This window comes from Lepidochelys kempii, chromosome 22 (genome assembly GCF_965140265.1).
Source record: "Lepidochelys kempii isolate rLepKem1 chromosome 22, rLepKem1.hap2, whole genome shotgun sequence".
In the NCBI taxonomy this organism is placed as follows: domain Eukaryota; kingdom Metazoa; phylum Chordata; order Testudines; family Cheloniidae; genus Lepidochelys; species Lepidochelys kempii.
This window is the reverse complement of record NC_133277.1, coordinates 10,810,540-10,822,963: the sequence shown is the minus strand read 5'-3', so window position 1 is coordinate 10,822,963 and position 12,424 is coordinate 10,810,540. Positions and strand designations below refer to the sequence as shown.

At 46.3% G+C, this 12,424-nt stretch overlaps 1 protein-coding gene across 17 annotated transcripts in view; it reads left to right on the top strand.

Moving 5' to 3' along the window:
* GRAMD1B (GRAM domain containing 1B) overlaps positions 1-12,424 on the top strand; it is a 333,007-nt gene that overhangs the window by 277,337 nt on the left and 43,246 nt on the right. For all 17 annotated transcript variants that reach the window (XR_012155938.1, XR_012155937.1, XR_012155939.1 and 14 more), the window contains 9 exons: positions 428-543; positions 1,118-1,274; positions 4,092-4,278; positions 4,681-4,824; positions 5,785-5,903; positions 8,201-8,343; positions 9,173-9,276; positions 9,718-9,921; positions 10,166-10,256. Coding sequence is in view for 14 of the 17 variants with exons in the window: in XM_073321021.1 (XP_073177122.1) it covers positions 428-543; positions 1,118-1,274; positions 4,092-4,278; positions 4,681-4,824; positions 5,785-5,903; positions 8,201-8,343; positions 9,173-9,276; positions 9,718-9,921; positions 10,166-10,256 (1,265 nt within the window). In the remaining 3 variants the exon portion in view is untranslated. The remainder of the gene's footprint in view (positions 1-427; positions 544-1,117; positions 1,275-4,091; positions 4,279-4,680; positions 4,825-5,784; positions 5,904-8,200; positions 8,344-9,172; positions 9,277-9,717; positions 9,922-10,165; positions 10,257-12,424) is intronic.

Below are 12,424 nucleotides of genomic sequence, written 5' to 3'. Positions count from 1 at the left end.
TAAAGAAAGAGAAAGAAAGTGAGGTGAGCAGCATTGCAGGAAACTAGAACACCCAGCAACAGTTCCCTGCCTTAGGTCATGGACAGAAACTTCCACTAGTTCCCCTCGGGCTGAGACCCCCATAGGCCTGACCTGTATGCCAGCATGTTTATGCCAGGCTTTTCCTGGGCTCTGGCATTCACTGGGCCGGAGTGTTATCTCATGGTTGGAGAAGAGGAATAACTATCAGGTGTCCTTGGTTCTATTCACAGCTGGGACACCTTGGGTGAGTCAAGCGTGGGTGTTACGAGGATGAGTCAGTCATTGTTAGGGTGGCACACTGAAGGTGTGAAGTGCTATGTAAGTGCTAAGCGACATGAATTAGTTAGTGTCTGGGATTCTTAGATGGAAGGTGTATGGTGTTATCCTTTCCGCCCTCCCCCCGTAGCCCCTGTGTCCAAAGGAGCTCTGGCACTTCGTCCACCAATGTTACGGGAACGAACTGGGGCTGACCAGCGATGATGAAGACTACGTGCCTCCTGATGATGATTTCAACACGATGGGGTGAGTAAGTGAAACTAGCTCATGATGAAGGATTGTGAATGCTGGTGATGCCTTCAGGAAATTAGGACCCCCATCCCTTGCAGGCCTCCAACTACCATTGAACTCAGTGTGCAAGGAGTTGTGGGATCAGGCTGGAGATCTGCACTAAGCACCTAATGCTGCAGATGCTTATCATGGACCATATCCTTTTACCTGTCAATGGACCTTCAGCACTGAAAGAACAGTGCCCTGCTATTTGAGTTAAAGGAGTAGTAGCTCTGTTAGCAAGGAGCAGGCTGTTACACTGACTGGAGCCAGCCACTGCAGCAAGCACATAGTGTTTCACACAAGCCAATGCATTATCCTGACAGAAGATACCAAAACCTCTTGATAATTTGTATAAGCACCTGAAATGTTGGGGGCTGGAACCATGTTGGGAAAAGGCTGTTCCCACAAGATTCCCAGTCATTTCTGCTTCCGCTCAGGCTGGAAATACCATGAGAACATCCTTATTCCAATGTTTCCCATCTCCAGTCCCGGCCAGAGGTAGGAAAATACAGAGTTAAAGACTGGTGTGTTCTGTCTGGATTTACAGCTACTGCGAGGAGATCCCTGTAGAAGAAAATGAAGTGAATGACAGCTCCTCCAAGAGCAGCATAGAGGCCAAACCTGAAGCTAGTCCTCTGCTGCCCAAGAAATCCATCACCGCCAGCACGTTGACATCCACGGGGAGCAGTGAAGCGCCAACTTCGGTATGTGTCTCCTTCCCCTACCCCGTCCCAAATCTGATTGCAGACCAGAGGCCAGGAGCATACAAATAGGCTGATGGAAAGACAGGCTATGACTTAGAGGAGAGATTCAGGTCGATAATTTAGCAATCTGCAGAAGTTATGTGTAATCTCTTGGGGATACTGTTGTCTCATTTATTTATTTATTTATTTATTTATTTATTTAGACCTATACACATACCCTTTAAGCAGGGAGTTCCTGATCCTCCTCCTTTTGACAGTTCTTAAATAAACCGTGCTGTAACAGGCTGCTCCTATAGTTTCTCTTCCAATGCAACCAAAAATAACCCACCCCCAAAAGCATTGCTATGATCTGCCGTCGCGACCCTCCACAAGGGAAAAAAAAAAAAGAAGGGGGACCTGCAGCCTGCCATGAAAGTCATTAACCATGCCTATTATATGGTGGCAATGAAAGCATTTTGGCATCTGTGGGCCCAGATTAAAGGAAACTGATTTTTCAAGATAGATTCAGGTTGTTTGTTTTTTCCCCTCTAAAATCTTTTTTCACTCGTGGCATCACTCCAAGGCAGAGTTAAGGTGATTGAGGTGGCCTGGCTGCACGTTTCCACACCTTGACAAGTTCGGATTGTGTTGGGGGTTTAAGCTGAACTCTGAATTTCCTGGGTTTATAGTGCTTGTTTGGGGGATAATTGCAACTTGGATATGATTTTTTTTATTATATATCCTTATGTTTATGCTCAACCTTAACTGAAATATAAAAAGGTCTGTGGGAATACATGATATAACAGCACACACATGCAGACAAAGTATTAGCTTGATTTCCAGAGGTGTTGAGCAGCCCCAGCTTCTGTTGAAGTCAAAGGGGACTGCAAGTGTTCAGACCTTGAAAAATTGGTCCCTGTGTGTATTAAAAATAAATATATCAATTAGGGCTGTTGATTAATTGCAGTTAACTCGTGATTAATTCAAAAAAATAATTGCAATTAAAAAAATTAATTGTGATTAATCACAGTTTTAATTGCACTGTTAAACAATAGAATACAAATTGAAATTTATTAAATATTTTGGATGTTTTTCTATATTTTCATATATATTGTATTCTGTGTTATAATTGAAATCAAAATGCATATTGTTTTTTATTACAAATATTTGCATGGTAAAAATGATAAAAGAAATAGTGTTTTCAGTTCACCTCATACAAGTACTATAGTGCAGTCTTTGTTGTGAAAGTGCAATTTACAAATGTAGATTTTTATTTGTTTGTTTACATTTGCAGGATATAATGCTGCCCTCTTCTTTTTTACACTGTCACCAGAAAGTGAAAATAGGCATTTGCATGGTGCTTTTGTAGCCAATATTGCAAGGTATTTACGTGCCAGATATGCCAAACATTTGTATGCCCCTTCATGCTTCAGCCACCATTCCAGAGGATGCTTCCATGCTGATGACACTCGTTAAAAAAATGATGTGTTAATTAAATTTGTGACTGAACTCCTTGGGGGAGAATTGCATGTCCCCTGCTCTGTTTTACCCACATTTTGTCATACATTTAATGTTACAGCAGTCTCCGATGATGACCCAGCACATGTTCATTTTAAGAACATTTTCACTGCAGATTTCACACAACACAAAGAAGGTACCAATGTGAGATTTCTAAGGATAGATATAGCACTCAACTCAAGGTTTAAGTATTTGAAGTGCCTTCCAAAATCTGAGAGGGACGAGGTGTGGAGCATGCTTTCAGAAGTCTTAAAAGAGCAACACTCTGATGCGGAAACTACAGAACCCAAACCACCAAAAAGGAAAATCAACTTTCTTCTGATGGCATCTGACTCTCATAATGAAAATGAACATGCCTCGGTCACTGGTTTGGATCGTTATCAAACAGAACCGGTCATCATCATGGACTTACGTCCCCTGGAATGGTTATTGAAGCATGAAGGGACATATGAATCTTTAGAGCATCTGGCACATAAATATCTTGTGACGCCGGCTACAACAGTGCCATGAGAACGCCTGTTCTCACTTTCAGATGATATTGTAAAGAAGAAGTGGGCAGCATTATCTCCTGCAAATGTAAACAAACTTGTTTGTCCGAGTGATTGGCTGAGCAAGAAGTAGGACTGAGTGGACTTGCAGGCTCTAAAATTTTACATTATTTTATTTTTGAATGCAGGTTTTTTTTATATAATTCTACATTTGTAAGTTCAACTTTCATGATAAAGAGATTGCACTACAGTACTTGTATTAGGTGAATTGAAAAATACTGTTTCTTTTGTTTTTTTACAGTGCAAATACTTGTAATCAAAAATAAATACAAAGTGAGCACAGTGCACTTTTTATTCTGTGTTGTAATTGAAATCAATATATTTGAAAATGTAGAACACATCCAAAAGCTATTTAAATAAATGGTATTCTGTTATTGTTTAACAGCGCGATTAATCGTGATACATTTTTTTAATTGCTTGAGAGCCCTAATATGAACCCTTCCCACACCATCAGATGTCACTTTGGGCAGGAGCATGGCTCCCCATCCTTGTATATCATGCGGTTTGCAGGAATGGCTACCTTGTTGTGCTTCTATAATTTAACTTTTTTTATGAGGATAGGTGGTTTGCCCATTGCTCAGCCCCAACCTGGAAGACTGCTTGTCCTCTGGGCTCCTCTAGTCTTTGACCTGTAGGGTGTCTGTGTCTCAGAGAGAGAGCTATGCCAGTGGGAATTTTAACTGATAGGGGGCATATGTGTGTCAAAATTGCATTGCGTAGTTCTCTGTGGTGGCATCCTGATTGGCTTTCTTGCACTCTGTCCCCCTCCCAGTTTGACGGGATGCTTCCGGAGGAGGAGGAGTTGGTGGAGAGTCCCCTTGAGAAGGAACTCACCCTTGAAAACATCATTGGAGACAAGATAGAGATCATCACCCCGGTGAACTCCCCTTCCCTGGACTTCAACGACAATGAGGACATTCCAACGGAGCTCAGCGACTCGTCAGAGACCCATGACGAAGGTGGGCAGTGATGGCAGGTATTGCTGTCCTGTGGTGTCCCATGATGCACTGGTGCTATCTTTCCCAATTGGAGGTGTTGGTGGGGATACTGTGCTACCCTCCTTTACTGGATCCATGAGGTCTTTCGTGTTCTTTCGCACCAGGAAGACACCAGCAACTCAGCATCGTGGGCCAGATGAAAGGAAATAACTCCATGGGGTGAATTACACTACTAATGTTACGGTCATTGCCCTGGGGGCATTAAAAGAAAGGGAACCAGCTGTGTCTCCTTTGGGCTCGTCTCCTTTCCCAGACTGTCAGTGGTACTGTCCTGGCACTGCAAAAGGGGAGCCTTTGAGCCTGGTGCAGCGTTCTTTGGCCTGAAGGCCAGCAGCGCGCTCACCCATCTCTGTCTCCCTGCAGGAGAAGTTCAGGCCTTTTACGAGGATCTGAATGGCCGGCAGTACATGAATGAGGTGTTCAGTTTCAGCGTGGACAAACTGTATGACCTGCTCTTCACTGACTCCCAGTTCCAGAGGGATTTCATGGAACAGCGTCGGTTCTCCGGTGAGCCATGCACCATCCTAGCACAGGCCCCACGCCCAGCAGCTGATTCAGGCAGCGTCCTCTGAGCGCTAGGAGCTAAGGGCAATGCAGAAGGGGGCCTCTGCATGTTGGTCTGGAGCGCGCAGCTTAGAGGCACAACTTAGCGTAATGCTGTTGCTGCCACAAGTGTACCTGGAGGGTGAGGCTGGCTGGGCTGGCGGTACCAATGGGAGTCCTGAAGTCTTTGGCAGTTCCAGGCTCCATTTAAGGTCAGCCCACCCTTGATCACACACCCAGCTCCAGGCACCAGGTTACCAGTAGAAAGCATCTCTGCCTCCTCATGCAAAGCCTAGCACATCACAGAGTAGCACAGTCTGGAGCCCAGGCAGGGAGTGATCCTTGGTGTAGTGCAGTCCATGTTTTTACTGTAGCTCTAACATCGTCATGTGGGAAGACAGAGAGACCCCCTGACCCTATCCCTGATGCTGGACAAGGGGAGAGAAACCAGACCTTGGAATTCCTCAGGCATTTCTAAAGCTAAAGCAATGCTACAGTGAGCCTCTTTCTACATGTTTTCTGCCTGTACCCCAACTGGCAGCCTCACAGGACTGGAAAAGTATGGTGGTTGGAAAGGTCAACACAAAACTCTTTTATTAAAAAAAAAAATAGATAAATGAAGTGAATGTGAGCACTGTCAGAGGGTGCAGGATTGACAGCCCTGGAGAACGATGTTCTGGTGTATCTGTGGGACAGTCAGCAGCTTCCCCAGCCCGTCCACATTAGTGTGTCTCTGTCCTTGGAGAGGCCATGGCTAGGGGAGGGAGAGGTCTTCAGTCTCCATGGTCCATTTCAGTCCTCTGAGTCTCAAGCCAGCCAAAGAGGGGAGCAATGAGGGCCAATCCTGTTGGGTCTGGGTGTATGGATAGCTTCCCACACCTCTGTCAATTCAAGATTCTAACTCGGTGGCCTTTCCTTTCCAAGATATTATCTTTCATCCTTGGAAGAAGGAAGAAAACGGCAATCAGAGCAGAGCAATCCTGTACACGATCACCCTCACCAACCCTCTCGCCCCGAAAACTGCTACTGTCACCGAGACTCAGGTACGTGGAAGCAGAATAGGAAGGTGACAGAGACTGATCAGAGACTTATTTTAATACCCCGGGCTCTGGGATGTGCATGTGCTCTCTCACTCTCGCTCTCTCCCCTGCATGGCTTCCTCTGTTATTAATTTGCCACTCATTATCATTGCAAATTCTAATAGCTAATTTGTGCTACAGGGAAGTGACTGGGAATTTCCAGGTGAAGGGAAAACTGTTCCCAGAACAAACAGCCTAATTAAACAGCAAAGCCACTGTCTGCACCAGTGGTTCCCAAAGTACAGCCTGTGGGGCGACTTGCTAGTGGTCATTAGGGAGCAGGTGGGTCACATGGAGGTAGCTCCTCCTCTTTCCAGCTGCCTGTGTAGGAGTCTAGGCTCTTTATTGCATAGAAATGCTCAGAGCCAGAGGCCTGTAAAAGCAGATGGAATCACAGAAGAGGAGCCAGTCTGGCTGTCTTCACTTAGTAGCTGCAGCTACATAGGAGGAAGCTGTAGCTCTGCCTTGGGACCAGAGCCTGCAGTGGCACTGGAGTTGCCAGCCACAGCCCAAGAGAAGAGTATCCAGGCAAGCAAGAGAGAAAGTAATGAGGCAGCCAGGAAGAATGCCCTGGGGAGCAGCGGGAGAAGACGACAGTGTGGCTGAACAACTTGCCTGGGAGGGCAGAAGAGATGGGAACCCAAGCAGCAAGGAAGCATTTGTAGGTGAAGAAGAGGACTATGCAACAGGGAAGCATATGCAGGATGGAAGGAGAAGAGGGCCAGCCAGGTGTGGGAAGGCAGAGTAGGGGGAGAGAGGCACAGAGCAGAGTGGGGAAAGGGGGAGATGAAATGAAGAGCAGAAGGAGCCAGTGCAAATAATTTTATTCCCAAGGGGACAAAGCACTTGTCACTCTACAAAAGCGGCAAAGAGTCCTGTGGCACCTTATAGACTAACAGACGTATTGGAGCATAAGCTTTTGTGGGTGAATACCCACCTCTTCAGATGCAAGTAGTGGAAATTTCCAGAGGCAGGTATAAATATGCAAGCAAGAATCCCTATCACCCACAAAAGCTTATGCTCCAATGTGTCTGTTAGTCTATAAGGTGCCACAGGACTCTTCGCCGCTTTCACAGATCCAGACTAACACGGCTACCCCTCTGATACTTGACACTCTACAGAGAATCTGACACGGTTTGATCCTTCCTTCATGTTGTTTTCCTGCCTAAGCAAATGCTTAAGCTCCTACAGAGGTGTTATCTTGGTGGATGAGGACGTGGCCTGCATTATCATGATGGGAGGGGAGGTGTCCATGTCTTCCCAGCAGAGTTAACTCCTCTTGAGTTAGCCTAGCTCGAGAGAGCGTGGCCCCACTGTAAAATGACACCTGAGTTGCACAGAGTAATGCGTTGGCAGCTAATGTGTTGTGCTCACTTATCTGTAACCTGTATCTCCTCTCCTCCGATGGGACAACTTGAGTTAAAAACATCTCCAAACTTGAGTTAAGGGTTTCTGTTGTGTGGATGGGACTCAAGTTAGGGGCAACACTCAAATTACAGTGTAACTTGAGTTACCTTTGCAGTGAAGACAAGCCCTATGAAATCTCTGGAGAATCCCTGGTCTTTACAGTCACCTCTGTTAAAGTAATGAGGTTACCTTGTAAAGTAAATGGACTAGACTGTCTGTTGTCCTGCACCTTGTGTAGCCATTTCCACCAGTGCAAAGCTGTTCTGAAGTGCTACCAAACCCAGAGAGGTAATGATTTACACTCATTTTGCACTGGTGTAAATGATTTTGCAGTGCACAGTGCAATAGAGAATTGGGCCCACTGACTGCAGTAATTGATTATTCTATCCAGTAGGGCAATGCTACTTAGCCTTCATGCCAAGAAACAGATATTTATGTTGTTTACAAATATTTGCAAAATTCTTCCCTCTGTACAATATAAAGAGCCAGAGACCAGTTTATTGGGGAACGTTAGCATTGGTCAGTTACATAAGTCAGCTGGGATATTGTTTCTGATGGGATTAGGTGTGTAACTAACCAAAATTGCTTGAGTTTGGAATATTATTATCAAATTTCCAATTTCAGATTTGCCATAGGGAAATACTTGAGCTTAAATTTTGTGGGCTTTTTTTATGAATATTCACACCAGGAAAACTCAGCTGCTAACGGAAAACTTAACACAAAAGGGTCACAGAGGTGGCTCTTACCTCTGCATGAGATGTTTTGCATGATTGCAGTGAGGAGCCATGCTCTGCCCTGGCCTCGCTCTGACCAGACTAACCACTTCCCTGTGCTCTCCTCTCCGCTTTGCGCAGACAATGTACAAAGCCAGCCAAGAAAGCGAGTGCTACGTGATAGACGCAGAGGTGCTAACTCACGACGTCCCCTACCATGATTATTTCTACACCATTAATCGCTACACGTTGACGCGTGTCGCCAGAAACAAAAGCCGACTCAGGTACAGTACTCGGAGGGACTGTGGATTTGTTGATGAAGAAAAATACTCATCCACTGGCCCCTCTAGAGCAACTTTCCTCCAGGATCTCAAAGCACTTTACAAATAGGAAAACTTGAACTCCTGCCCTTTGCTTTACAAGGGAAGGGTGGAGAGACTGCAAGAAGCCTGTCTGTGCCCCCTATACCTTAACCCTTGCAAGCAGAACCTCCCCATAGCTCTTGAGAGTGGTAGGAGAGGTGGCTACCCAATCCACTGGCCTTTGATCAGGCAGTGTAGTTGCTGCAAAGAAAGTGTGGGTTAGTGTTGGGAGGTGGCCGAGAGCCAGAGAACCTCTCTTGGAATAAATGGTTCATAGGGACAGCTGCTGTGTACTATCAATTGAATCTTGTGGGCAATGGGAGGCACCGACAGAGAGCACAGGGCTGTGAGAGATTCATAGGGTAAGTGGGGAAGCAGAGCTACCAGCAGGTTAGTACTGGGTACAATTCTGCAGCCTTGGAGGTTTGGGCTGGGCTTGGATCAGTGCCCTAGTGTTTGGCTGTGTGTTCCAGTACACGTGCAAACTTGCAGGGGAGGGGAGTTTTGAAAAGGGGCTGACAGGAACTGCCACAGGGAGAGGCTTTCAGGAATGGGCCACAGGCAGCAGTTTGGCATTTCAGGACCCAGCCAGAGCCACCATCAAAATCATAAGAGGGAGAAATAACACGTACTCAGTTGCTTTAGCAAATGTTTGTAGGCTGTGGGTTCACCCGTTCCCACTGCATCCAGGGGGCAAAGATTAGGAGGTGACCGCTCAGGAAGAACTGGGTTTGTTCTTTTCTTCCCTCAGGGTTTCTACAGAGCTACGCTACAGGAAGCAGCCGTGGGGACTTGTGAAATCCTTCATCGAGAAAAACTTCTGGAGTGGCCTAGAAGATTATTTCCGTCATTTAGGTGAGAGCTGCAGTCACTCACACTGCAGCCATTACCAAGGGGCCGTGGTGTGTTGATATCAGGGGGTGTGCACATGCGTCCCTGCAGGCAGGCAGTCTGGTGGTGTGGGATCCAGTAGCGGACTAGCAAGGGTCGGCTACCGTGGCTGGGTTTTAGACAGAGCTGGATGATGTCATTACTTCACATTTAGCGCTGCCCATTAAAATGTGCAGGTAGTGAGAGCTCAGTGCTTTAGCATGAACCTGACATTCGGCCAAGTGAATTATGGGCATGCGTGCTTTCATCTTCTGGAGCTGCCAGCACTGGGCCCTGCTTTGGCAGTGGGCGCCCTAGGTGGAAACTGTGTTGTTATGGTCCCAAGCGTCTGTGAAAGTGACCTTGTACAGAGAGACCCTCAGGTATTTTCCCTTGATATTAAACACGTTGCCTGACTCACTGCAGAGAGCGAACTGACCAAAACCGAGAGCATGTACCTAGCGGAGATCCACAGACAATCCCCCAAAGAGAAGATGAGCAAACAATCCACATTGCGCCGAAGGAAACGGCCCCACGCCCACCTGCGGGTGCCACACTTGGAGGAGGTGCTGAGTCCCGTCACCACCCCCACAGATGAGGAGGTTGTGCATCGAATCAAGCACGTGGCAGGTATGGAATTGCCAGCAGGCAGCTGGGCTCTTCAGGGATTGTGATGGGATGGGGCCGGGCCAATCTGGGGGCCAGGGGTGGAGTGGGGCTGGGGGTAGGGGACCCCCCCCTCTTGGAGGTAGGGGTCCAATGGATCACAGCCTGGGGTGCGATTGTTGGAGAGGGATTTGGGAATGTGGAGAGGATAGGAATTGAGCTCTTCCTAGGTCATAACTTAAATGCATGACAAAATGCTTCCCCTCAGGTTCCACGCAGACGCGGCATGTCCCTGAGGACAATTCTGGTGGCTTCCATCTGCAAAGCGTCTCCAAGCTGCTGGTCGTCATCAGCTGTGTGTGAGTGACTCCTTACGCCCTCCTGGCTTGCTCAGTCTCTCTCCTTGGGTTCTCCTGTCTCTGGGGGGAAGGGAGTGGGTTGGATAAAGAAAGAACCGGATAGGAGTCTGAGTCATGATGTTGAGATGTGGATCATTTCCAGCAGAAGCTGCCCAAAAAGCAAAAAGCAAATAAATTAACCTTTTAAAAAACACCTCATAAACGTTCCATGTGGTGTAGTTGAATTCTAGCTCTGATCAAAGGTTTGGGTCAGCTCCTGCTGGAGATGATCCACATCGCAACATTGTGACTCAGACTGCTGTCCGGTTCTTTCTTTATTCAACCCACTCCCTTCCCCTCAGGCCTGACCTTGCCCTCAGCCAGGCAGAACCCTGCATTCCTACACATTCCTAGAAGTCCCGGGAGGTAACTCAGCTACAGAGTACGCTTTAAGAAAAGGAGTACTTGTGGCACCTTAGAGACTAACCAATTTACTTGAGCATAAGCTTTCGTGAGCTACAGCTCACTTCATCGGATGCATCCACTGAATGCATCCGATGAAGCGGGCTGTAGCTCACGAAAGCTTATGCTCAAATAAATTGGTTAGTCTCTAAGGTGCCACAAGTACTCCTTTTCTTTTTTGTGAATACAGACTAACACGGCTGCTACTCTGAAACCTGAGAGTACGCTTTGTTCACCAGAGTGCTGGGGAAACGGCAGGCTGTGTCGGGAAGGGGAAATCTATAGTCGATGGAGGAAAAGCAGATGAGGGGCCAGAGAAATTAATATGAACATGAGACCCCATAAATAATGACTGAAGAGAAGGGATTGTAAATAACAGAAACATTTTTGGAAAGCGAGGAATAAAACAGCTTCTTTTTATTGCATCCAGGGTCTTGGTTTAGACATTTTGCAAATTAAGGATTTTGCACGAGTTATGCAGAGACTGTAATTTTTTTATTTACCTACTTGGTACCACATACAAACAACCTAGCAGTTCCCAGGACAGTGAAAATGTGGTGCATTTGTCATGCAAACTGTTATACTGGTAAAGGTAATGGTAAAGGTGCTACACTACGACAACAATGTGTTCAGTACATTGGTTTTTATTATATGTGACCAGTTGGTTTGCTACCTGTTTTTCTCTCATTACATTCCGAAGTGAAACCTTCTTGGCTACTTGCAAATATGTATGTTCTGGGTTCTGGGTTTGGGAGAAATTCCATCTTGGAAGGAAACCAGCCCATTAGGAAGAGATTTCTTAGAAGATAAAAAGTTGGGGGAGGGATGGGTGAGAACTGGGTGTGCTGGTACAATGGTTATAGCAGGCTATTAAGAATCAGTACTGCTGGGTTTTAGTCCTGTCTCTGCCACTTACTTCACAATGGCTACTACAGTGGTGGGTTCGTTACAAATGCACAGATGATCCAGATACGCTTGGTCTAGCTACAAGACTTCTTTTGGTCTCCATTTTACCCACCTGTAAAATGGGAGTCCTAATGTCTACCTGCCACCGAGGCTGTGGGGGAGGCTAATGCACTCATGTGTAAATGACTTTTTGGAGGAAAGGCACTGTACAGGTACCCAACAAAGTATTAATGATTTATTGTGACCTGCAGAGAGGAAAATCTTCCTCGGGACTTACCCTCACTGCAGCATGATCCTAATAACAGAGGATCCGCTGAACCAGCTTGAATAAAGCAAAAACAACCCCAATCTTTTGCCCCAAACTCAACCAGCCTTTTCAGAGGTTGGGAAAATTTGAATTTACCATTTTAATTTTACTTTTTAAATTGCTGTGCCTCTTTTTCTGCACTTCCCGATCCTGACTGAGATAAGGCTGGAGAAGCTTTCTCACAGAGCTTGTACATCTAGCAGCAAGCCAGATACTTCCTGCTGCATGTGCTCAGTAACTCTGGCACCATGGTAGGCATCTTCTGCTAGATGCACATTTGGCGGTGCTGCAGATATCTGCTGTTAGACTGACCTAGTGTATCTGGCAGCATGGCAGATGTTTGCTGCTGGACATTCCAGTACCTTCTCTACCAAAACACTTTCTGACGGATGGACCTGGCACATCCAATCGTTTTGATAAGAAAGCACAAAAAAATCAATTTAGAATAATCCCTGTTCATAGGCTACCGGACAGCTGTCTGATTGGAAGGACTTAGAAGCTACCAATGCATCTG